We start from the raw sequence: 25,055 nt of genomic DNA on the forward strand, positions 1-25,055 counted from the left end.
CGTTCCATGCCATCGAATTCAGCCCTGGCAATGGCGAGCTTGGCTGGATCCAGTCGCCTCGCGCGGGCGTAGACAGGCGGGCCAGTGGTGGCGATGTGGTGCTCCACCCCGTGCTTGGCGGCAGGTGATGAGAAGGTGGGCTGTGTGAGCACAGGAAACTCTGCGAGCAGGCGATGAAACTCGTCAGCCGGCGAGCGCACGCTGGAGAGTCGAATGGGGTCCACCCCGCTAAGAGTGCAGGTATATGAACAAAAGGTGGTGGCATCAATTAAGCGACGGTTTTTGACATCCACCAGTAGTCCGTAAGCACATAGAAAATCAGCTCCCAGAAGGGGGATGGCCACTTTGGCTGTGATAAAGTCCCAGCTAAACCGCTGGCCGCCGAAACACAGTTCAACATGACGAAGGCCATAAGTGCGTATGGGGCTGCCATTAGCAGCTTCCAGGGGGGGGCCAAGACCGTCGGCCAGGATGTCTAGTCTCGATGCAGGCAGAATGCTCCTCTGCGCGCCGGTGTCACACAAAAAACGGCGCCCGGAGGCGGAGTCCTGGATGAACAGCAGCCTGCCGGTGCGGCCGACGCTCAAGGCCACTACTGAGCGCCGGCCCTGGCGTTTCCCGTCCCCCTGAAGCTGCACGGCGATCGGCACTGCTTTGCTCTGGATCCAAATTTAGCGTGGTAAAAACACAGGCCGCTGTCAGAACGCTCCCGGTGAGAAACCGCCGTCACTGCAGCGAGCGCTGCATCACCAGGGAGTGGGGAGGCGGCGTGCGAAGCGTGTGCCGGTGCAGTCGTGGCGGCGTAGGCAGCATTGAGCGCAGCAGCAGTCATGTCATAGTTTTGACCAGCCAAGAAAAACCTGTCAGCCTCCTCAGCCAGCGCACGGCAGTCAGTGATGGTGGTGTTGGCCAACGCAGCACGGACTTGAGAAGGGAGTTGTCGCAAAAAAAGCTGGACGAAGAGGAAATCCGGTGTGTGTTCTCCAAGCAGACCCAACATCCTGTCCATAAGCTCAGAGGGTTTGCTGTCACCCAAGCCTCGCAGAGAAAATAGCCGGCTAGCTCTCTCAGCATCAGAGAGTTCAAATGTCTTTAACAGGTGAGCCTTGAGTGCTGTATACTTATCCACTGCGGGGGGGTTTTTTAGGAGGCTAACCACTCTTGTCGCTGTTGAGCTGCTGAGGGCTGACACGACGTAGTAGTATTTAGTTGTGTCCGCGGTGATGTCCCGCAGAGCAAACTGCGCCTCGGTCTGAGCGAACCAGGCTGAAGCCGACGACTCCCAGAACTCTGGAAGTTTTAACGTAACAGCGTTCGTTGACATAGTTGGTCTTTATGTCACTGGAATGCGTCCAGTAGATAAACGTCGGGGTCACCAATGTAGGATGTGATAAATGAGGTGGAGAAAGAGTCTCACGTTGACAACGCAACGGCGTGTCGTTTTATTCATCCTAACTATATTAATTCCAAACCAACAAAGCGTTGCCCATAACAACAACAAACCAGCAGCGTGTTCTTAAAGAGACAGCGTCCCTAAAACACGGAACGAGGTGAATTGTGTCCATAGTGTCCACTACAAGCTACTGTTTTTTACAACCTGGACCTTATTTCTGGCATTAAATACGATTATACTCACCCATATAACTTATATACTGTTGTGGTAGATATATCGTTCATAAATGCATTTTGACTTGTTTGCAGCAGCTGGTCCTTCTATTTTCCTACATTGTCCCTCTTGAAGCTGTGAAGCTTTTCTCTCACCCAGAAATTATTCAACAAACCACTTCACAGATGAATAACTGCATGCTGTTCATGTTTTAAACTCCGTATTTGCTGACTGGTCCTTTACTAATGTGATTGCGTGTGCACGTTGACAATAAAACTCATTCAGTTTTAATACATTTTATTAGTTAAAAATAAGTTTTTACAGTTTTACAAACAAGCTTGTACACTTAAAGAACAAGAAAATATAAAAATACATGTAGAATAAATCATAAATGTGATCTGTAAAGATTCTGATATGTTTTACAGCTGTTTCAATACTTTATTTATATTTCACCTCAAATTTAGATGTGCACAGTCTTAGTGAGTTGCAGAGCTACAATTACTTATATCTTCTTTTAATATAAAAATATATTTTCACATGCACGCTCTTGAGAGCAAATGAGGAGTGTTCACTACAACGTATTGTGTTTCCTTGTCAAGTAGTTGCATAATTTCTGTCCAGCCATCGGAGACATGCGGCGGTCAGCGGGACATCATTCGCACAAACTCTGAAAAGACAAATGAAAGGAGTGAGAATGAAGGAGAAGAAGAGGACGATGAAGGTGGTCAGTTAAACAATAAAGCTCTCTGTTACCCTCAAAGTCCACCTGGCCGTCTCCATTGAGGTCGACGTCTCTGAGGATCTCGTTGATCTCTCTGTTGGTCACCTGTTCTCCCATCAGCTTCTTCATGGCCTCACGCAGCTCCGTTAAACTGATCTGACCATCGCCATTCGAGTCAAACTGGACACAGACAGAGGGGAGGTTTTAGGGAGGGCTTGCTTTCAATGAGGCCTGCTTGGCATCTCTCACAGTGCCATTCTGCACATTACAAGAAGACGGCCTGTAATGTGTTTACTCCCTGTTTCACTTTGAACACATCAATTATTGGGTGCCATCCTTAATCCTCTGTCATGTCTCTCTCATGTCTTCAGCCTCCTGTTCATTGTGATTTGGGACTTCGTTATTAATTTTAGTTCATGTATGTGGAGGGGACGTGGTGCATCAGCTGCAGGAGAGAGGTGTGGAGAGGGCTCATGAGAGCAGCACCAGGTGAGAGTGATTGGCACACCTGCATCCTGTTGGACTAATCACTCTCTCCTTTTAACACTAGAAGTCCCAGAGAGCAGCCATTTGGCTTTTCTACCTATAAAACCCAGAGGGCAGCCGATCGGCTGGAAGGCTTTTAGCTAATATCCTAAATCACCTGTGAACCCTCCTTTTGTTATGAAAACGAGGCAATCACTGGGGCACCACAGGAGGGGACATGCTGAGCCACTTCAAGGAAACTTGTGGGGAGGGGAGGGGGAGTGGGCCCAGAGAGCTTATGGGGGACGGGGTAAGCACACAGAGAAGTGTTCACTTCTAACCTGGCAACACCTTGAGACAGAAACTGGTTCATCCCAAAGACAAAACACCTTGACATAAAATGGGGGAGGGGGGGAATCAGAGAGGAGCAGGATTGCTGGGGGTTTGGAGGCCAGAGTGTGTGGGGGAGGGAGGCACACCTGAGGGCTGTGAACTCATTTGCTCTGTCCGGGCTGCTAACTATGGCTGCGTTCAGACTGCAGACGGATCTGATTCAAATCTGATTCCTTCTCATATCCGATTTTTAGGGCTGACTGTTCACACTGCCTTTAGCAAGTGTCCAAATCGGATATGGTTCTGTTCAGACTGGGCCACATTCTTCACCGGTCTGATAGGTTGCTGTAGCAACGAGCGGAAGCGTCATTCAGCACGTGTATTTGTCAGACGTCATATAATTGCGACAGCGACAAGCAAAACAACAACAAACAACACGATGGATGTACGTCACGTCAGTGTAAAGATTTATAAGGCATGCAGTTTCTTCCTCTGTCCAAGGCGAATTGTTTTCAAAGTCCTCCTCCATTGTGATAGCTGTAATATCACTGTCCGTGGCCGTAACGTGGCTCCTCCACAACGGAAATAGGCACGCGGTCTGGCACATTGGTTCTGGCCTGGCGTCGCGTAAGTGACGTCACGGACAGTCAAAACCCATCTGAGTGTTGGGAGGTGTTCAGACTGAGACGCATCTGTCCATATCCGATACGAATGCGATATGAAACTACCTCTGGATGTGGTTTGCAACCGTTTGGCAAAAATCGGATTTCATGTGATCTGTCACTGTTCAGACTTCAAAATCGAGATCCGATTCAAATCTGAATGGGCTAAAAATCGGATTTTGGCTGGCAGTCTGAACGCAGCCTAACTGTCTGTCTTTCACCAGTTTCACCAGGTGGCAGCCTGGGCAGAACAAATGAGCTGAATCAAAATGTAATATATGTAGAAGGATGTAGAAGTTATCAGGACCCTACAACACTGGGCTTCCAACATCCCCACCAGACACATAGGAAAAGTAAAAGAACAGAACCACATCAAAAAAGCACTCAAAATCTGTGGTTATCCCAACTGGGCCTTCATGATATTTACACATATTTACAAATAATAATAAAAAAAATGCATTATCAGGATACAGTGTTAGAGAGTGGAAGTGAGTGAGACTTAGACTTAGAGACTTAGTTATGAGGCTGATGGAACCATTCCTGGACAAGGGCAGAAATGTTACCACGGACAATTTCTTTACATCGCTGGTGGAGCTTGCTAGAGAGTTGGCTCACTCTCATGTGGGTGCAAAGCAGGCACAAAAGGAACAATTGCTTCGGCAACAACCATGCCACTGTGCGATGTATTGACTGCTACAAATACACATGTGGCAAATGCAGAAAGGAGATGGCTTGGCAGTGCTAGCATTGTGCGTGATTATTGAAATGTACTCACCTCACTCACTGTTACTTACTGTTTATTTTTCCCTACTAGAGTTTTACTACAGCTTATTTTAATCCCACTCAAAGGAAGTTCACCGTTCATTATTTAATGTTCACCATTTTATTATTCAATCACTTTTTCTATAACTATTTGCAAACCACTGCTGTTGTTTGTCTGCAAACTGCTCTGTGTGCTTGCTGCTGCGGAAAACTCAAATTTCCCTGAGGGAGTCACCCCAAAGGGATCAATAAAGTTTTAAGTCTAAGTTCTAAGTCTAAGTCTCACTCACTTCCACTCTCTAACACTGTATCCTGATAATGCATTTTTTTTATTATTATTTGTAAATATGTGTAAATATCACGAAGGCCCAGTTGGGATAACCACAGATTTTGAGTGCTTTTTTGATGTGGTTCTGTTCTTTTACTTTTCCTATGTGTCTGGTGGGGATGTTGGAAGCCCAGTGTTGTAGGGTCCTGATAACTTCTACATCCTTCTACATATATTACATTTTGATTCAGCTCATTTGTTCTGCCCAGGCTGCCACCTGGTGAAACTGGTGAAAGACAGACAGTTAGCAGCCCGGACAGAGCAAATGAGTTCACAGCCCTCAGGTGTGCCTCCCTCCCCCACACACTCTGGCCTCCAAACCCCCAGCAATCCTGCTCCTCTCCGATTCTCCCCTCCCCCATTTTATGTAAAGGTGTTTTGTCTTTGGGATGAACCAGTTTCTGTCTCAAGGTGTTGCCAGGTTAGAAGTGAACATCCACCCTCTCCCCCATAAACTCTCTGGGCCCACTCCCCCTCCCCTCCCCACAAGTTTCCTTGAAGTGGCTCAGCATGTCCCCTCCTGTGGTGCCCCAGTGATTGCCTGGTTTACATAGCAAAAGGAGGGTTCACAGGTGATTAGGATATTAGCTAAAAGCCTTCCAGCCGATCGGCTGCCCTCTGGGTTTTATAGGTAGAGCAAAAAATGCTGGGACTTCTAGTGTTAAAACACAGTAGCGTGTTGGACCTGGAGGGACACAATGCAGAGAGACACACGCACGGCTGTCGGCAGGAGAAAGGAGTGCAAGCCTGCAAACGACAAGGACTGTTGTGTTGTGTTGTGTAGTGCAGTGTTGTGTTCTCAATAAAGAAACCTAAACGTCATTGCTCTCCGGGTGATTCTCTGCTGAAAGGACTCACAGTGGCATCGAAATACGCCACAATGTATTTAGTTTGCTTTACTTGCTTCCTTCATCCTGCATTCAGGTCCTCCCTTTGTCAAACAAAACGTTCCAGTACCCATACCCATAGGTTATAAGAATTTAGCCCTAGAGCACCAGTGATTAATTATTTCATTATTTAGTGTTGCAACCCAGTGCAACATGTAATAATGTTGGCTTTAAATTACAATATGTGTATCCTGACCTCTTTGAATGCATCTCGAAGTTCTTTGACTCCGATCATGTCTGCTGTCTCTGCCAGCATCTTGGGTCCCATCAGCTCCACAAAGTCCTCAAAGTCTAATTTACCTCCACCTAAAAGACACAAAGTTATATTAGAAAACTACCTAGATCAGGATCCTGCTCCAAGAATTATTTAGAGCAAGCACTGCATTCATGGTATTTGTTCGAGCTCTGTCATCTTCTATTTGTCTTCTATTCTGTAATCTCTGTTATTTCAGCCTATTGCTCCACTCACCGATCTGCTGGCTCAGTTCGATGAGCTCCATCTCTGTAGGCATGTATCCCATGGTCCTCATACACTCCCCCAGGTCTCTGTGGCTGAGTAAGCCATCTTTATTCTTAGCAAACTCCACGAATGCCTCACGCAGTTCTGACAAAAAGCACCCAGACGACACACGTTGTAATGTGCAATATTCCAATGAGACGCTTTAAAGTTAAAAGCTGCTACAGATCAACTCACCTTCAATCTCCTCCGGCCTCAGCTCTCTGTCCTGTTGGAGAGAGTTTCACATGTTAGCTTCTTGCTGCAAGCAGCTCTGAACATATCGCAGAGTGTGTTTGTACACACAAACATAGGCGGGCACACGCAGATACAGACATCATCATCACATCATTATCACATCACTTTATGAAGATACTGAATGGAAAAGAAAGGAAATTCAAACACAAACATCGACAAAAGCAGAGAACAACTCAGAGAAAATGAATTTATGAGTGGAAAATATTATTTGTCCAAACATCTTGAGTCTTGATGTCTGGCCAAAGTTTTGATTAATGAGTTTGACTTTATATGGTTGAATTGGGATTGAGAATTTATGCAATGTGTGCTATTTATACTTTTATTGTTTTTTACATTGCTTAAACTAAAGCGGTTTACTTCAGTGTTTCTTGGGCTGTTACACAAATCCAGGGCATTTCAGAATAAAACACAGTGTCTAACTCTATATGGATTAAATTCATAAGCCACATTATTGTATACATGACATCTCATGTACCATAAATTACAATGGTAAACCAGATTAGTTGTGTGAGCGACAACCATCTAGAGATTATGAGATTTGGGAGGTTTTCTTTGGCAGAGACCTTTGGACACATGTCCACATAAAACATAAATACATGCATATGTGTACATGTGTGCCTATATCAGACACAATACTCAGGCTTGCATGCAAGCAGGATGTTATGCTTAGAGCTTGAGAGGAAAAACAGTACTGGGCAAATCCACTAAGATCGTTTCATTTACTTTGGTCGCTCTGATAAAATCTTCAGCCTTATTTTCACACAATAAAGTGAATACATAAATTGAAATCAATTCACAACACATGCTGAGACCTAACTTGGTTACAGAGAGACACAACAACAAAATAACCAGAATTCATTTTTGTAGATGTGCGTTTTCTGTTCCTGTTGTCTATTATTTTTCTTAGTTCGTGTTTGAAGGGGTGAAAATGTTAGGATCCTTCTGCAAAGTGAAAGATTCCTTTTGATGAGGCAGTTGCCACGATGCTTTAAATTAATTCCCCCACAATTAACTATTAAATGCTTCAGTACAACTTGCACAATAACAAAACTAACTCACATTTTAATGCTCTCTTTATCTGGTTGGGAATTCAGCATTTCCCTCCCAGTCACCTTGTGCCACACATTACAGAACAAGCTCCACAAAGCCAGACAATGATTTTCCATGGAACTCAATGATTGACCCCTTTGAGTAAGTGAGGACATTTAATTGTCTGACCCGGGCCAGTGATGTGAGGGGATGACGCAGCTGATGTGGCAGGGGTGGGGGGATGGGGTCAGACACGATGTGGGGATGAAACGAATTGGAAAAAGTGGCACGGAGGTTGTGTGAGAACAAAGCGTGCACACTTCTTCTGCTACATACGAGCGTCTGAGAAAAGCCCTGTTTAAGGAAGATGCAGGCTGGGCCCGCGATGTTGTGCAGCACGTTGCAGTTCTTCACCAGAGCGCATAAAGGATCCTTGTATGAACTGTCCTCCACATCCTCATCCTCATCCTCCTCTCCCTCCAGCTGCAGACCCTGCTGGTCCACTGCCCTCACCTTTCCCCGGAGGGGCCCTCGCATCGCCGCCTTTAGAGGCAGACCAGGCTGTTAAACACTCTCACTGTCCGTATGACAGATTCTTCACACATAAAGCATGCTAATATCTTTAAAGGAACAAGATTAAGACCCACTGCCTTCTGGTCATGCACGCACTGGATAGAATTAGACTGAATTACATAAGCTGCTTGTTATTTCAAGGCAGTCCACTCACATCAGCTATCATCCTCACTGTGTAAAACAGTCTTGAAGTCAACTTTCTGCTGATGGCTGCGTCCTGCTCCTGTTTTATTCTGCTGACACTAGCTGACATCTTCTGTCTGTATAAATAACATTGGTACCGCCATGAAAATGATGCAACCATAGTTTAGCATTTTCTTACATTGTCTTACACAAAAAGTTTCAACAGGTTTTTGCACTTGGAAAAATGTTCAAAAAACAGACAAGATGGAAAGAAATCTCCAAAGGCTAAAAAGTTATCACAGTATAAATAAGGGCACCAAGCTCCAGTGAGTCTAAAGACGAGAAGACGAAATGTTCTTACCTTCTTGATTTTGTCTTTAACAGTTGGATTGGTGCAGTTTCCCATTACTAACACTCTCTTGGCCCACAAGCAATCTGACCCTACCACTCTCCTCCTGCTGCCCAAACTTTCCCGTCCTGTAACTTTTTCTTTTCTGTTGCTTTTTGCCTGCTCTCTCAGAGGTCTAGCTCAAGCTGAGTGTGTCATTCTGATTAGCAGTTGTCACATCACATACCAGAGGGATGAAAGAAACACTCTGATCCGTGTAAGAGCTGTCCTGACTCAGTCCGACCAGTTCAACATGATCGGCTGTCAAAGACACGTCAAAGGAAAAAGCAGCACAGAAATCAAACTGGATGCCAGCGAGAGCCGCTCACTCATGTGACTCTTTGCAGAAGCAGCATCACTTCTCCTCGCACAGAGCTTTTAATCCCCCTCCTCTCTCTCCTCCTCCTCTTCCTCTTCAGCTCTCTCTCTATCTCCTCCCTCTCGAGTTCGCGCTGTGTATTCAAATGACTTCGTCTACAGTGTAAAGAGTTTTAGAGGGAGAATTAAGAGGTCGTAAACAGAGCGGGATAAATCCCTGCCATTTTAGATTAAAGAGGAGAGGGTGATGGAAAAATAACGGTGGAAGGACTACAAAAAAAAAACAAGAAAGAAGAAATAAAGAGAGAAAGAACTTGCTCAAATATAGGTGATATACGTTGAAGTAAAGACATGAACAACAAAGACATAAACTAGAATAGAATAGACGAAGAAGTATTTCTGGTCAATCACAAATGAGCATTTTTCATGATGTGTCGAGTGAGACATGTAATTTCGCAATCCACAGGTAATCTGTCCAATGCAAACAAAAGCCTTTGTTTGTTCTTGAAAAGTTCTTAAACTAATGACAACATACCATGACTGAGTTGTGACACTTCTGGGTCTCTCAGCCTGCATGTGCAGGACCCAGAAGATCCATTAGTTTGTGTTCATCTCAGGTCACACTCATCAGGACGAGGCAGGCTGACATGATATGAACTTCACCTCTTACATCCTGGGGCTAGTTTGGTCAAGCTGTCTAAAATATTGCCAGTCAGTCACAATCACGAGCGGAGCTTTTACGAGTGCGGTGCAAAGTGGTCGGCTGAGCTCTTTCAAAGCATCTGTCAACAAATCTCCCCAAAAGGAGATTTGGCATCCTGCTTACAGTGCATCCATACGGAGAGGGCAGCGTGTGTTTGTGTGTGTGTGTGCTCCTTCTCCAGAACGGATCCACACTCTTGTATGTTGCATATATTCAGCTGGCAATCAGCAGTTATTCAATCTGCCCCACTGATATAAATTAAAGAAACATATACCAGTAAGATAATACGTAACAGCTCCCCTAAGACATTTAGGTCCATTACTTTTCTTGTATTTAAAGTTTCAGAAAAATGCTGCAGAGGATGCTGATTTATTTTTTAACAACTGTGGATGTGTTGGAAAATGATTTCAACAAACTGTCTTAAGTGAGTGGAGCACGTTCACAGCAAGAAATCATATTAAATGACATTGTAATCAATCATAACATAAATCAATGATTTGAGATGAATTTTCATGTTTAAAAATCATGATTGCAATTCAGTTAAATTACTGAAATTAATAATCCGGTGGGTTTTCTGTTCAAAATCATCAAAAGTTGTGGAAAGAAAAAGGGCTGTAATAATATGCAACATTAATGTTTCCGTAAAAAGTAACTTTAATCTCACCTTAATAGAAACATAATGAGAAAGGAGAGTGATTGAGGTGTCACCCAAGCCAGTGTGCAGGGACTTTTTTTATAAATGTTCATCAGATAAAGCTTCATCAGTCGTCCGCAGCATCAATCAGCAGTCACCACTAGAGGCCACTTTAAGACACATCTAATCATTTTACCCGACAGCTGCTGCAGAGAATATTTGAGACAGTAATGGTTGTTCTAATTTTAGCAGAAGTTTCCGGCAGATTGAGCCTTGAGTTGCAGCATGAGAGCGACTGATTTAAATAAAAAAATAATCAGAAGAAAACTGAAGTTTGGGCTGAGAGGCAGTGAGAGGCCTTTAAAACAGAGAGAGTTGCCATTGTTGGGATCAAGAACAGTTCATTAGACTGAAAATGATTCACAGTATGTAAGATCATAAAGTCTCTCAATCATCTATATGTGTCCTTAAAACACAGTTACATATGTAAGAAAACAACAGAAGGAGAAATAGGAAATGGGGCACAAACAGAAACAAACCATCGTGTTTCTGTTCTGCATCTTTCAGCCTCTACTGAAAAGGTTGCATCAAAATTTACAGCCAAAGTTGATATGCAGACTTTAGATATGCGAATATTTCCTGCACAAAAGTCACATTTGCACCTGAAAACTGCATCTGCACATGTGTAATTATTTATCATGTGTGAAATATTGTACTCAGTAAAGGTTTCCATATTTGAATTTGAAGTTGTAAAGTAATACTTGAGCTCAGGCCAAAAGACAAAGAGACCTCAGAACTAAAGTACGTATATACCACAGTTAATCCAGCTATTTACAACTATTGCAGCATATCACCTATTAAAACTACAAAACATTTGTACCAGCATGAGTCAGTCAGTCAGTCAAGGACGGTCAGCTCTACACAACACAGTACAACCAGATTCATCATTTCCTCCTCAGAGCTGCTGCTGATCTCCACCATGATTCACCTTGTTGGTTGTGTGTTAAGACAACACTGACACCTGTGACTGCAACTTAAGACACACAATACCATTAAACCTGATTAACTACCAGGCTAATTCTCTCTTATTGACTTACTGCTTCAATTAATCATGTAAACGAGATGCTCTCGGTAGGTGTGGGTTTTCCTCGGTGTGTGGCGCGCACCTACAAACACACACAGACAGGCTTGTGTATGTGCCCGGGTGTCATCTCGAGGTTAATTTTATCACAGACGCTGGACACACACGACCTAGGCGTGTGTCTGTGCACGCTGTGGGAGATGAGCGGCAACTTGACTCCTTTGTTTTGGGCTCGTCGTACTCTTGTGTCTTTGTGATGAACTTGTCTGTGTGTTTGTGTGAGAGAGAGAGAGAGAGCAGGTAAACCAGCAGATGTATCACGGACTGATCTGGTGTCAGGTGAACGCTGGTAGGTTTCCAGTAATGAGAGCTGTCAACCAGGGAAACATTAGACGAGGCAGGATAGACAGAGAGTGGAGGAAGGAAGGATCGAGGAAGGAAAGTAAACAATTACAGACGTCAAGTCTTGCATTTAAACGTGTACTTTGATAAAAGTACCTCTGATAGAAGTATGGTAGCCAAAATGACCATAGCACTTTAATGTTGGCGGTGAAATCTGAGTGATTTTGACTAACTTCATAAATGTGTGGGTGAAATATAGATTTATGATGATTAGTCGGAGCACAGCTGCTGAGATGAATGTGCGACAATTTGAGATCTGACCTTTTGTGAGCTTTTGCGAAAGTTTGCTTTAATGAACAAATGATGAATTAACCGTCAGGCCCATTTAAATTAAGTCGTTATTTGAGTGATAACTTCATTACTGAAGTATGTCAAAGCTTGACCTTTCCTATAAGGAGCATCATGGCTTACAGCTGTTTCTAGGATACTTCCAAAGAAACTGATCAAATTGAGCTCATTTGACATATCACTTTAAGGAGACGATGAGTATTTGCAGGCCGTCTGTTTCAGTTCATTTTATTATGAGGAGGAGTATGACTTCCCTGACGCGTTTAAGCTTTAAAAGCTTCATACTTTAATGCACAGCTCTTCTCATCTCATCTCTTCTCTTCTCTTCCCTCATCTTCTCTTCTCCTCCGACTCCCACTCACTCAGACGCTCCGTCTTATTTTGGATCACCCGCATCACCGCTGACATCACATATTTTGCTTTTTATATTGATTTCTTGTTTCTAACCTCGGCCCGGCTCGTCATCACCCTCCACGGAGTTTTGATGACGCGTTCAGGTGGATGTGACTCTTCATATCAGAGAAAATATCCAGAGTGACTCACTGGCTGTGCTGAGGTCAGCTTTAACTTCCGTGTGATCTCTTCTGATTTCATTTTCGCGCACACACACTCTCTGCTTTGTCACAGCACAGTCCCACTTGTGACAGATGCTGTGGATGGTGGAGCCTATGCCGTGCCGTGTCGTGTGTCGCTTCTTGCCGTGTGAGTGACGGGATGTGATGTGACACCGAGCGAGCTGACACAATGGCTGCAGAGATAGGGTGTACATCAGATCTCTGGCTGACTGAGACCGTATCCGTTACGGATTACACTTTGGTAATGTTCCCCAAAGTAAAGGAGCTTAAATCCTCTTAAACACACGCTACCGTCGTTCTTAGCTTTAGTCCTCATGCTTTGGAGATCTGACCAGGGCTTGGGGGGTTAAGCACGACGGCCAAATGGTTAATGTTTCTTTTGTTGTGGTGAATTTGACTGTGTTTCCTTCTGCCGTGTGAGTTCAAACAGGTCAGGGGTGTGAGAGAGACCGCTACTTACACAATCTGGAACACGCCCGGGCTTTATATTTGAACCGAAGGCTTAGGGTTACAATCAAGCCTTCAGTGAGACATTCAATCAGCCAGAGAACTTGATGCAGGAGCAAATGAAACACACACACACATTTACCCACACACACACATTTCTAATGCAGAGACACACACTTGGCTCACACATTCCTACCTGTCCAAACACAGAGTCCACTATGGGCAGCAGGTCGACAGGCTCTGCCTCCTCCTTCTCCGTCTCCTTCTCCTTTTCTCCCCTCTGTGGTCCCTCCATCATCTCAACCAGCTTTTCGTCCAGTTCCTCGCTGTCTTCAGCTGCCTCTAGTAGTTGTCTGGGCTTCTGATGGCGAGGAGGCTGAGCAGCAGCGCTTTCGGGGTCTCCAGCTCCCCCTACTTGCATGCTGGCTCGCCTCTGCTGCTTCTGCTTCTCCACCTTCTTCTTGATGGAAGCCTGCACCTGAGAGGGCAGAGGGGTTCAGGAGGGCAGGGCTGCGTGCTCAAACTCAGATGCACGCAAGCTTATGCGCGCACAAATTGATTTTGATCATTTTTAAGCACTAAAGCGGCAATAAACTTTTACAATGAAAACACCAAAAACACAGTCTGTACCACCAAAACGTGTCAGAAAACCCTTTTTAGGAACATTAAAGCGTGTTTGGCCTAAACCATAATACATTTTTCAACCAATAAAGGAGGAAATTTACCAAATATGGAGACACAAGTTTTTCACTTGATTCTTCTTTTACATCAGCTACACTTAAATCGCTACATTTTTGGGATTAATGGAACAAAATTATAAAATCATGCAGAACTAAACCTTTCCAAATGCTTTTATGATGAACATAAAAGGTGATACCGGCCCACAGAAAAGCACAATAAGACAAAATTACCCCAATATATATATATATATATATATAAACTGTACACTATACATCTCCCTGTTACACACCTGTTTTGCAGACCTCTCCTGTGGCACGCTCATCGCTCCAGCACCTCCTCCGGCAGACGGCTCTCGAATGAGCATGAACATCTCGGTGTCACCGGCTCACACTCACACACACACTCTCTCTCTTGCTCGCTCACCCTCCCCCTCCCTCGCCCTCTCTCTTCCCTTCTCTTCTGTCGTTCGCAGAAGCTCTTTTGATTTTTTCTTTTTTTTTGGTTGTTGTTTTTTTTTCACATTAATTTGCTAAAATTCCTCACACGGAGTCAGCTGAAGCACTCAATTGATTTGAAAGTGTTGTTTTGAAAAATTTGTTAAAACCCAGCTCCACTGGGGCCGTGGGTACAGCCTTTGTTCCAGGTGAAATAAAAAAAATAAATAAAATAAATCAAAAATAGAGAATGAACAAAAGGATTCCAGGTGAAGTTGAAGCTCAAATGTTCTCCTCCTTCCTCCTTTTTGTCCAAGTATTTCTTTCGGCCGCTTTCCTCAGAGTTTCACCGTGCTTCAGTCCATATCTCTTTCTCTTGGTGTGTGCAGGTGGGGAGGTTTTTATCAACAGCCGTTGTCTTGGCTCTGGGATTGAGTTCCCGCACCTCTGCCCCAACTTGTTATCTCTTGATCCTTTAGGTGACACTCTATACCCCCTGAACTTTACCTCTCTCGCGTTATCTACCTGTAACACGTCGACTTCTCTCTCTCCTTCTCTTCCTCCCCTTTTTCCTCTTTTTTCCCCTTCATCACGGGTAAACACTCATCCTGTTGCCTGCGTGCATTGTTTCAGCTGTCCTTCCTGCCATCAAGAATGTGTCTGTTATTGTTTTCAATATCATCTCTATTTTTGTTTCTCAGAATTGCTCCCCTCTCATCCTCTTTCTTGTCCCCATCATTTCCCTCTGACACTAATCCTTCTTAGTCCCCACACCTCCACTTCTCCCCATCTCCCTGTCTGTCCTCAATCCCCTGTCACATTTGGACCCTTTGTTGTAATACAGATTGCATGTTTTCTGCACAGCTCAGCTATTCATTTTGCGAGAGACAGAAAAGATGGGATGGGGTGTAATTAAACTCAGCATCATTGCAACCTATAGCGCAAAACCTCAGAGTTATCCTGCGTGCATAATCTCATCCGGCAAGGATGGCTGAGCCCATACACATGCACACGACATGAAGCCACTGGCCTCTATTTTTAGACTCCAGTGCTCATACAGGCGTGTAAACATATTATTGTGCTTTTGGTCCCTCCAAAGAAGAAGCGTGGCTTTGTAGTGTTTGTCTAAAGCCGCTAATTCCACTAAAAGCATCGACTTCCTATGAATAAATTTGTGTTTTTTTTCCCTCTTTCCCTCCTTCTTGTAGAAATAAGTGTAGGTGTCTGGCAGCATTGAGGTGATAGTGTCTCACTTTTCCTCCTGTTTTGCCCTTAACGGCCACCCCTGAAATCTGCCTCCACCGCTTTCTCACTCATTTCCATTAAACATTTCTCTTTCAGACTGACACCCTGATCGTATACATTCTCCAGACATAGGGATAATGTATAGGTTGCCTTTTCTCCAGTTCCTAATGAGGTTTCCATTAATCACTTCAGCCCCGTCTTTCAGTTGCCTGTCTGTCTTTCTCCAGCCCCTCTCCTCATTGATTATTGATGCGAGGGGAGAGGCAAATTCTTGAGTGGAGGCAGAACGGAGATCCATTACAGAAAAGCTGAGTTACACGGATGAGGGTTAAAAATAGTATCTGTATTTTGGGAGCCGATCAGTCATCCGAGGGAGAATAGATGAAGGATGAATGAACAAGATGAAAAGGGAAATGAGGGCCGAAAATAAATCTAATGGCAAAAATGTTCATCTCAGATCTCTCCATCACCTTGACCATCCCTGAAGCTGCTAAGCGACGGGGATGAATGACACAGGGAGTGGCAGCTGAGCAGTAATGTAGAAGTGAAGGCTTGTGTTACGGCATGTTGATCAGACTTCAATAATATCTAATTACAGATCAGGACAGTTAAGGGAGAGGTGTGTCGGACGGGATGTTACCCTGACAGGTATGAAGCCCGGTGTCTGTGGTTAATGCATGGGCAGATGACCCACAGAGATTGAGCAGACACAGAGAACAGCAAGTTTCATTCGGGTCAGACTAATTCTCATTATTTATTTGTTCGTAATTGTAGTCACAGATTATCAAATTGCTCAATTGGCATGAGGACGCTCATTAACCTTGCTTAAGTGGACAGAAAAAGGAGCACCTTGTCCATTAACACCAAACTACTCAGCTGATTATCTCAAGAAACAGCCGTAAAACAACATATCATGAATTCAATGTTTTGCTTGAGCTTGTGTCAAACTTGTTGTTGCCACTCAATATCGGTCATGTGATGTTGTTGCATGGCATTACATTTTAATATGTGCTGAAAACAACTTGGCACGTCAACAACAGTAAATAAATCGGCATAATAAGCTCCACAGCAGAGCATTTGTTGTAAGGCTATTGAATTAGATTATACAACATAATCACTTTAATCACTCTCTGTAACTTTTCTGGAGACCTCGTCTGAACTTTGCAGCACTCAGTCAGATGCGTCAGCAGGACAATTATCTCTGTCTTTCCCTTGTCGGTGCCTCATTCGTTTGGTTTCTTTGTCCCCTCTCTGTTTTGTGTCTGTCCTCTTTCCACATCTGAATCTCAGGTATTCATATACATTAACTTATACATTAAAATATCGTGTACAGTACTGAAACTCCACTAAATCCCCTATTCTGACAGTCATAATTTTCAGTTCATGTTGTAACAGCATAAGAACGGTGGTAATTCTGTGTGATCGCTTTAGAAGATGTAGTTTGTGGTGCTGTTAAACTGGACTGAATTTAGCGGCAATCCTAGTTTCTGGGACGCCCGAGTCGATGAACTGTAGGGCCTTCATAGGATTAAGGGGGTTTAGGGTTGTCATTGCAAAATATGGCAAAGGGAAACCACCTGGGAGACCCCTTTGTCATTGTTTTCACGGGGCCCCAAACAGTTGCTTGGTTTCCCTGTCGTGACGGTTTATCCCTCATTAAAATGATCATGTTTCTGTTACTTAGCCCGGCACACTGACGAAATAGAGGTTATCAAAATAATACAAACGTGTCGGTACAATACAATTCAGTTCAAAAGTACTACAAACCACAGCCTCCAGAAGGAAAACACAGTTGAGTCAACAGCTCTGTTACCTGAAACAAACACTATAACCTTCATGAACCTAAGATTTAAGGAAGGACATCTACATCAGAATGCTTTTATTTTCACCGGTGAACCTAGTGAACTATCAAGTGTTTGAATATTGTATGTGTTGGCCTCAGTGTGCAGGTGTCTTTAGGTGGCATGTGGGCTTGATTCTTCCACACCTGAGGAGGTGTGAATAGTTGGCTAGTAACCACTTGCCTGTTGCTACAACTCACCACAGACGGCCGAGCTTTGCTCTTTTATTAAATTGATTTTGTCATTTCTGTTGTCTGTTCTCCAGTTTATGTCGCGACCCATGAGCTGGGTCATAACTGCATGATGTTTGGGCCATTCATCATATGAAATCAATAATACTTAATCGGCCGCAACATTATGACCACTGACAGGTGAAGAAAATAAGATTGACCATCTCGTGACATCTTGTGCTGGGAAACCTTCGGATCACCCACCTAGACCAGACCAATCACCCTCACCCCACAGCAACGACCAGCACGACACACACAAAAACGGTTTAGGAACAACTCAAAAAAACAGCACAAGGTGTTGACCTGGCCTCCAAATTCACTAGATCCCAAACTGATCAAGTATCTGTGGGATAATCTACAGAGGCCCTTCTCTTCAACCCATAGGACCCAACGACCCCCACTAACAACATCCTGTTTCCAGACACCCTCAGAAGGCCCATGTCCATTCTCTGATGAGTCACAAGTTTTGGCGGCACAAGAGAGACCTACACAATATTAGGAAGGTGGTCATAATGTTATGCCTGATCAGTGCCTATCTGTCGACCTTGCAGAGGGATTCCTCCTCTGTCACTCTTCCTTAATTTAGTTTCCAAATTAACTTCTTTTTGGGGGAATTTTTCATTAAAAAATAAAACATTATTATTTGGTGAAAAACTGTTCTTCATTATGTTTCGAGATGAACACTCTTCTAAAATCTTTTTTTTTTTTTTTTAATCTCAAAGATTACTGATGAACAGAGTGACACTGAATTCAAAATTGGTTTTGGGTGCCCTCTGGTGGAACCAAATGTACCAACAACAACGGAGATAGAAAATTCAATCATTCAGTCTTAAAGTCTCACACCAAAAACAAAAAAAAAAGTCTGTCTTCATTTTAACTTCTAGGCAACTAAAACTGAAAAAGAACATGCAAACTACATTTAAGTAGTGTTGGACAAATTTGAAAGTGATAGGAGGTCCCCACTGTAAAATCACACAAAAGGCATAATTACTGAGATACATAATTTCTTTTGACATAGAATCCATAAAAACATTAAACCAAAAACCACTTATTTCTAACTAATATGTAAAAAACAAAAACAACAGTCAAATATAGACTCATAAAAAAGGGTTTAAAATACGGAATTTCTTCAGACATCTGGGGACTGTAGGTTTTAGAAAAGTCAAAAAAGGGGATCAGTTCACTTCTTTGGAACTATTTTCTTGGGTGGATTAATACTCATTAGGTGCACTAGTGAGTATATATGTATGACAGCAGAAGGAGGTATGTTGTACAGTCTCAAAATGAAAGTACGTACGGTGCGTGTTCATTACACTGCTTGATGTGAAAAAGTGATTTGATTTTACTTGTCAGTAGAATTAATTTATTGAATGTTATTGGTGTATTCATGGTGTTTGTTGACTGCTACGTTTTGTAAAGTGTCATCTATCTTGTTCTGTTGCTCGTCTTATCTACTGAGTTTCCTGCCTGAGTCTTTATGACAAAGCAGATTTATGAATTCTCATGAAATGAGTTGATCAAAGTTCCTCCTCTTGCAGTCTGAAACCATTGATCAGTTCCATGATAAAAAAGACATCTATCCCCAGTGTGGCGTTACTATGGTGAGCGGCTCACGGTTGTGACCATTGATGATTGGCCACGGGTTGAAGTAGGGGAAAACAGGCTCTTTGAATTTTGCATCATAGAAGGTGAAGAGGTGGCTCATGTCTCCAGCATCATAAAAAGCCACTTCACCACGCCCGTAGTCCAGATAAACCCCCACCCTCCTGGGCGGTTTGGAGGGATATAATAAGTTCTCCTCTGAGTCGGTGCATGCTTCGTACTCGCTGGTGCCGTTGCCTCCGTCTCTCAGAACCATGGTCCAGAAACCGTCATCGGGGCAGAGGCTGATCTCCTCCTTCCTGTTGACGGAGGCTGCAGCAACACCGAGGCCCCACGCTGTCTTGGAGCCTACCTCCACCTCCCAGTAGTGTCGGCCTGAAGAGAAGGCTTCAGAGCCCAGGACGATGTTGTAGCGGGTGAAGCGCTCTGGGTTGTTTGGCAGGTTTGGTTGGATTTTTCCCACCTGGACACTGGTGCGGCACGAAGACACCCACAGACAGGGGTAGGCTGTATCTGGGTTAAGGGTCACTGCTGTGACACCTGTGAAGACATAAGGAAAAATAGTCAGAAATGGAGGAACAACTAAACAAACATGTTTACACAGACTGACAAAAGACTCCTTGGTCATGACCTTCAGCAGTAACACGAGCTGGATAAGAGCTTCACCAACATGGATGCAAATGAAAAATAGATGATGTAACTGTGATATAACTGATTAATCTGTGTCTAGTTTTACAGAATCAGTAACGCTGTATGACAGCGTCTCATTAGTAAATTACCTGCAAATCACAGTGACAAACTGGGAGGGAGCAGAAGCTGTCATCCAACTCCTCCAAACAGAGCAGGTTGATGCTAGACTGAACATTACCAAGCACAACACGCTTATTGTTGATATAGCTAATTAATATGAAAAGTGGCACTACAGCAAATTTTGACATTTAAGTCAAAGTACTATTATTGGAGATTCATTAAAATCAGCTGTATAATGACTTCTGTTGCTCTGGAGGAGCTTTGAAAATACTGAAGATACTGGAGTGGTGATTTTTGAGCAACAACTTTGCCAGCCTGCATTAAACGCAGTAAGTCAAGGGTTAAAAGATGTGGGTGTTTACCAGGCAGTGATTAAAAAAAAAAAAAAAAAAGTGTGTTGTAGGCAGTGTGTTTGGTTGTGGTCTTATCATGATATCTGAGCCTCCTCTGCAACAGTCCCTACAAAGTCTGTCTTCCTGATGAGTAATTAGTACTGACACACATATATATGTGTGTGTGTGTTTTCGTACCTGGATGAAAAATTGAAACCATTTTCCTCCATGTCCTGTACTGTAGAGGTCCCAGAAACTCTCCTGAATCCAGGTCCACAGCCACAGCTGGGGGCCGCTCAAACAAACTCTCAGCGCTGAAAGAGAAATATTATATATTTAAAAACCAAACACTCATAAAAATATGTACTATGGCACAGAAGCAGCAGACAACTCCACTGCCTTTAAAGATACAGTGCAAAAAGTCGTCTCCCCCTTCTGGCAACGAGAATAATTACACAAACATTGCTGATATGCGTATGTTTTGCTCCTTGTTTTTTGTATAATGCTTGGGGTAGGCTATGAAACTGTTCATCCTCAGACCTATGAGGGCACTTGAAGTGAAACTTTCTTTTAGTGACCACTTCTAGGAATAACACTGTGTAACAAGAGTGACTCACTAAACCACAATCATGCCTTCACACCCTTTTTCAACATGGCTTACAATTATTGCAAAACTGTTTTCTTGTGCTATCTGATGCCTGCCAACAGTCATGTAGACATAAAAGGCCAAAACATTTAAAGTAACTGGATAACTCGTTCTACTAAGAAATCACTGAACCTTAATGATCCTGATGGAATGAAAATGATACTCACCCTCCAATGAAATCTTTGATTCCCTGGAAGAGAGCAGATCAAAACAGGCCTGTGATTACGAAATCCTTCAGTCTCAGCTGAAACTTGCAGATACTATCTCTTATACTGCACTTCTCAGCTTTCATTAAATAGTCTCTGGTATTTGTTTTTTGCTACCTATGATGATGTAAAGTTGGTAGCAGATGTAATCTGCCATTCATTCTCATCCTCCTCCGTCCTGCCTGTTCTCTCTTACCTTGAGTTGCTCTGGGTTTTCTTCTTCCCTCAGTTTGAGGCGCAGTTTTTCTGCTGTACTTTCCAGCTGGCTGATTTGCTCTGTGGCCTGAGTCAGCGCCTCCTCCAGCTGGTTGAGCTTCTCCTCTTTCTGCTTCTGCAGTTTTTCCTTTATGCGCTCCTCCTCCTCGAGAAGGAACTCCCTCAGACGACCAAACTCCGCAGTAACCAGCTCCTCCAGATCTCCTGCACGCTCCTGAAAAACGGTAGACTTCGGTCACAAAAGAGAAATAAAGGATTCAACGGCGAAACAAACTAGAATTACTCGTGGCAGTTGATGTTTGTCCTGACTCATGTAGCTCAATAACAATACGTTTTTGCAGAACATTATCACCTCACAATGAAGTTGACCATTGACCACTGACGCATTCAAAATGACAACAATTCACCTTTGTACCTATATTTATGTGAAATAGAGTTAGGTGAGTTATGGCCAAAAACACGTTTTAGGAGGCCACAGTGCTTTTAACCAAGGCCATCCTTTAGTCTGTGATAAAGTTGACAAAAAAATCTCTTGAGGCATTCCTGAGATATCGTGTTCACAAGAACGCGTCACACGGTCCGCTCATTTTCTGGCCGAATAAACTAGACCGTAGCTTCTCTGTATCACATGCTCTCTTTTGCAACAAGGCAGTCATGTGAAGGTATATTGTTTTCGGTAAGATGTTTGCATAAAACCGTGCGTGTAAATAAGGGCAGTGTTGTAAGCACGGCGTCTAAAAGAACACTTCCTTAAATTATACACCCAGCAGTTACCAACCTTGTATTTATTTTGAGTCCAATAATTTGTGTTTTAATCTTCACCAATTCCCCCCCAAAAATAATTTCTGGCTTTACATCTCCTTAATGATTCACTTTGTTTACAAGGTAATTTTTTAATTAAATAAGCTTAAACCAAAATTAAAACTCTAAAATGAATGAAACTACAACCTGACGAATAATGTCAGTTTTCATGAATATGCTATTGTGTAGTCATATAGCATATGGCTAACATCGTCTATTAAATAAAAAAATAAATAAAGATCAAATACTTATAGAGAAGTTTCAGTTATTACGTCCTCGTGGTCTTGTTTTCTTTTCTAAGTGGTAGTAGAAACACAAAGTTGAAAATATGCTGTGTTTTGTATCAGCAACCATTCCTTTGGGTATGGCAGATAGACAGATGTGTTCCTTGTGCCATTTACACGCAGGAAAAGACAAATTGACAAACTTCCTCTCTACCTTGCTCACCCACATCCTGTCACACTGACAGAGAACCAGAAGTGAAAATCTGTGAATCCGCACTAAAAGTAGGTCAAACAGACAGACAGACAGACAAATGTAATACATTCGGAGATATTCAAAGACAGTTGGTAGCAACCTTGAGTGGAGATATGCGAGGTTATCAGCTGCTCCAGAAAAGTGTAGCCAACACGCCACCCTCATATCTTTGTTTAGCACACGCACACGCAGTGTCCTCTGTTGTAGGTGAACGCTGGCTGTGGTGAAAAAGATGAGCGAGTTTGAACTCTGCCAGCTCTGTTTTTGTGAGGATGTGTACTTTTTGTTTAACCGTTATTATACATGTTTAGATATTCTGTGTGTGTGTGTGTGAAAGACAAGGCCGTGAGAAGGACTAATATGACATGGCATGTATTTGACTTTGTAGATTCCAACTAATTTCCGGTTGGACACCTGGGTAAACGTGACAGTCATCACGTCCAAGTCATGGTACGTAACAACCCGTTGTATCACCGGCAGTCATGAGGAGGACGACTCATCCCTCAGTCACGTCACGTCTGTCAGACAGGTGAAGGTGGAGGAATCTAAGTCGCTATACCTACCAGAATTTCTGGTTATCTTCAAATGAGACACATAATCATTTGTCACGTTTGTCACGTTTGTCTCGGATTATCTTCCACGTGTGGGCTTCACAAACAAACACAACCATCCTGATACCTTAATGAGTAGGATCTTGTCATTGGTCTGTTTTTGGAAGAGCGTGGCGTCCTCCGTCTGCAGCTGAACCCTCTCGAGAGCCACGGATAGCTTATCCTAATGGTGGATAACAGAAACAGAGAATCACATGCAAAATGTTGTTAAGAAGTCATGTTGATAAACCAGATTATACTTAAATAAGGAGTTAATTTAATTGGTGCCTCACTCTGAACAACAACCTCATATGAGAGTCATATGATAGCCAACCATCCTTTAGCTGAGGCGCTCTGACCCACAAAGTCAAACAAAATGGGAATTTAGCACCGGTTAAACATGTTAAAACACACAAAAGGCCTCTCAGAGCCAGTGTCCAAACAAACAGACGAGGGTCAGCTGCAAAGTTGAAAGTATAAGGGAGTTATAAGATCTCACACAGGCCTGCAGAATTCTTGTAAAACACAAAGTGCCCAAAGGCTACTGGAGAAAACAGGGAGTGGACTTTTAAAACACAGCTGTCATGTCACCGCAACTGCCCTGTAAAGAGAACTAACCTGTGAGCAAATCCAGATATTAGTTATAAAGAAACTATATTTGACTTTTAGGAGTGTTTGTCAAGGTGTATTTCTTTCAATGAACAAGGAAAAGAGTGTCAACTGTTATGTCTAGCACTCCCTTAACTTTAAAAAAACGCTATGCTGTGGCTCCTCCTCTTCCACTATTGAGAAGAAAAAACAAAATTATAATAGGCCTACAAAAACTTTGAACCAAAGTATTTAGTGCAAACTTCTAATAATTATTGGTCATGCAGGCCAGTTTAAAGTTAGCTATGGATATATAGGAAGACTAGGTGTGTCCATCAAGAAAGGAGTCTAAAAAAAGTACCTTGTAGTTTTCAAAAGCTTCGGTGATGGGGATGACATTGTGGGTCTTGTGGTCCCGGGACATGCCACACACTAGACAGATGGGGAGCTGGTCGTCCTCACAGTAGAGCTTCAGCTTCTCCTCATGCTCGTCGCACATATCCATAACTTGGCGCGGCCAGTGCCCGATGGACGAGGCTAAGCTGCTCATGCTGGACCCGGGCTCGCGTTCCTCCGGCATCTCCGGCGAACCTTGATGCTCCCACCCAAATGTTCCCCCCGCGTCCATGGTGCGGGCTCTCCGCACGCTGTCCACGACGTTGCACAGGAGCGAGTTGGGTCGCAGTTTACGGGCGCACGACTTTCTACACTTTGGACAGCTCGACAGCTCGTCCGCCTTGGCTTCCCAGCACTGGATGATGCAGACCTGGCAGAAGTGGTGTCCGCACTCGAGGATCACCGGGTCGCGGAACAGCTCCAAGCACACCGGGCAGGTGAGCTCCGAATGAAGTTCCTCAAGCGCGCTGGCTTCTGCCATTCTCTGCCATGAACATAGTCCTGGAAATAAACGTCTGATGGTAACACTGTGGCAAGTAAATACTAGACTGTTCTTCCGTTTGCACGCTGAGGGAGGGAGTGGTCTGAAGCCGACAGCAGAGCAAATGTTTTCGCGGAAGAGACGGGAGGCGTGCTGAAACAAGCTCTGGGCAGACGCGCGACGGAGCAGGGTGCACGTCTTCAGCCCGGAGCCAAACAGGTTTTGTTAGAAAGAATTAAGAAGAAAAAAAGAAGTGTTATCCTATTAAGGAAATATATTCTCCTTTAGATTCATTACTATTATTTTACTAATAAAAGAATGTAGACCAGATATGTTGGATTTGTGAGTTGTAACGAGCTGTTGAAGGGTTGTTAGTTGATTAGTTGTGTAAAGAACTGTTACAAGAAATACGCATTTTCTTGTTGCATATAATGTTTCATCCGTCATAAGGCTATGAAAC

The 25,055-nt window shown here is 43.5% G+C and overlaps 2 protein-coding genes across 2 annotated transcripts; both read right to left on the reverse strand.

The window, feature by feature from the left end:
* Positions 1-1,896: 1,896 nt before the first annotated feature.
* On the reverse strand, positions 1,897-14,168 carry LOC311492032 (calcium-binding protein 2-like). The gene is made up of 7 exons (XM_084550155.1): positions 14,050-14,168; positions 13,276-13,557; positions 6,459-6,489; positions 6,234-6,368; positions 5,961-6,070; positions 2,360-2,507; positions 1,897-2,273 (listed from the first exon to the last, which is right to left on the reverse strand). The coding sequence occupies exons 1-7, from the start codon at positions 14,128-14,130 to the stop codon at positions 2,248-2,250; spliced, it is 813 nt and encodes a 270-aa protein (XP_084406281.1). The 5' UTR covers positions 14,131-14,168; the 3' UTR covers positions 1,897-2,247.
* A 1,727-nt stretch (positions 14,169-15,895) lies between these two features.
* LOC311491649 (nuclear factor 7, brain-like) lies at positions 15,896-24,651 on the reverse strand. Its single transcript, XM_084549627.1, has 6 exons — positions 24,080-24,651; positions 23,219-23,314; positions 21,243-21,476; positions 21,008-21,030; positions 20,393-20,508; positions 15,896-19,652 (listed from the first exon to the last, which is right to left on the reverse strand). The coding sequence occupies exons 1-6, from the start codon at positions 24,593-24,595 to the stop codon at positions 19,087-19,089; spliced, it is 1,551 nt and encodes a 516-aa protein (XP_084405753.1). The 5' UTR covers positions 24,596-24,651; the 3' UTR covers positions 15,896-19,086.
* Positions 24,652-25,055: the final 404 nt, after the last annotated feature.

The sequence above is a fragment of the Chelon labrosus genome (genome assembly GCF_963514085.1).
Source record: "Chelon labrosus genome assembly, chromosome: 8".
Classification (NCBI taxonomy): Eukaryota; Metazoa; Chordata; class Actinopteri; order Mugiliformes; family Mugilidae; genus Chelon; species Chelon labrosus.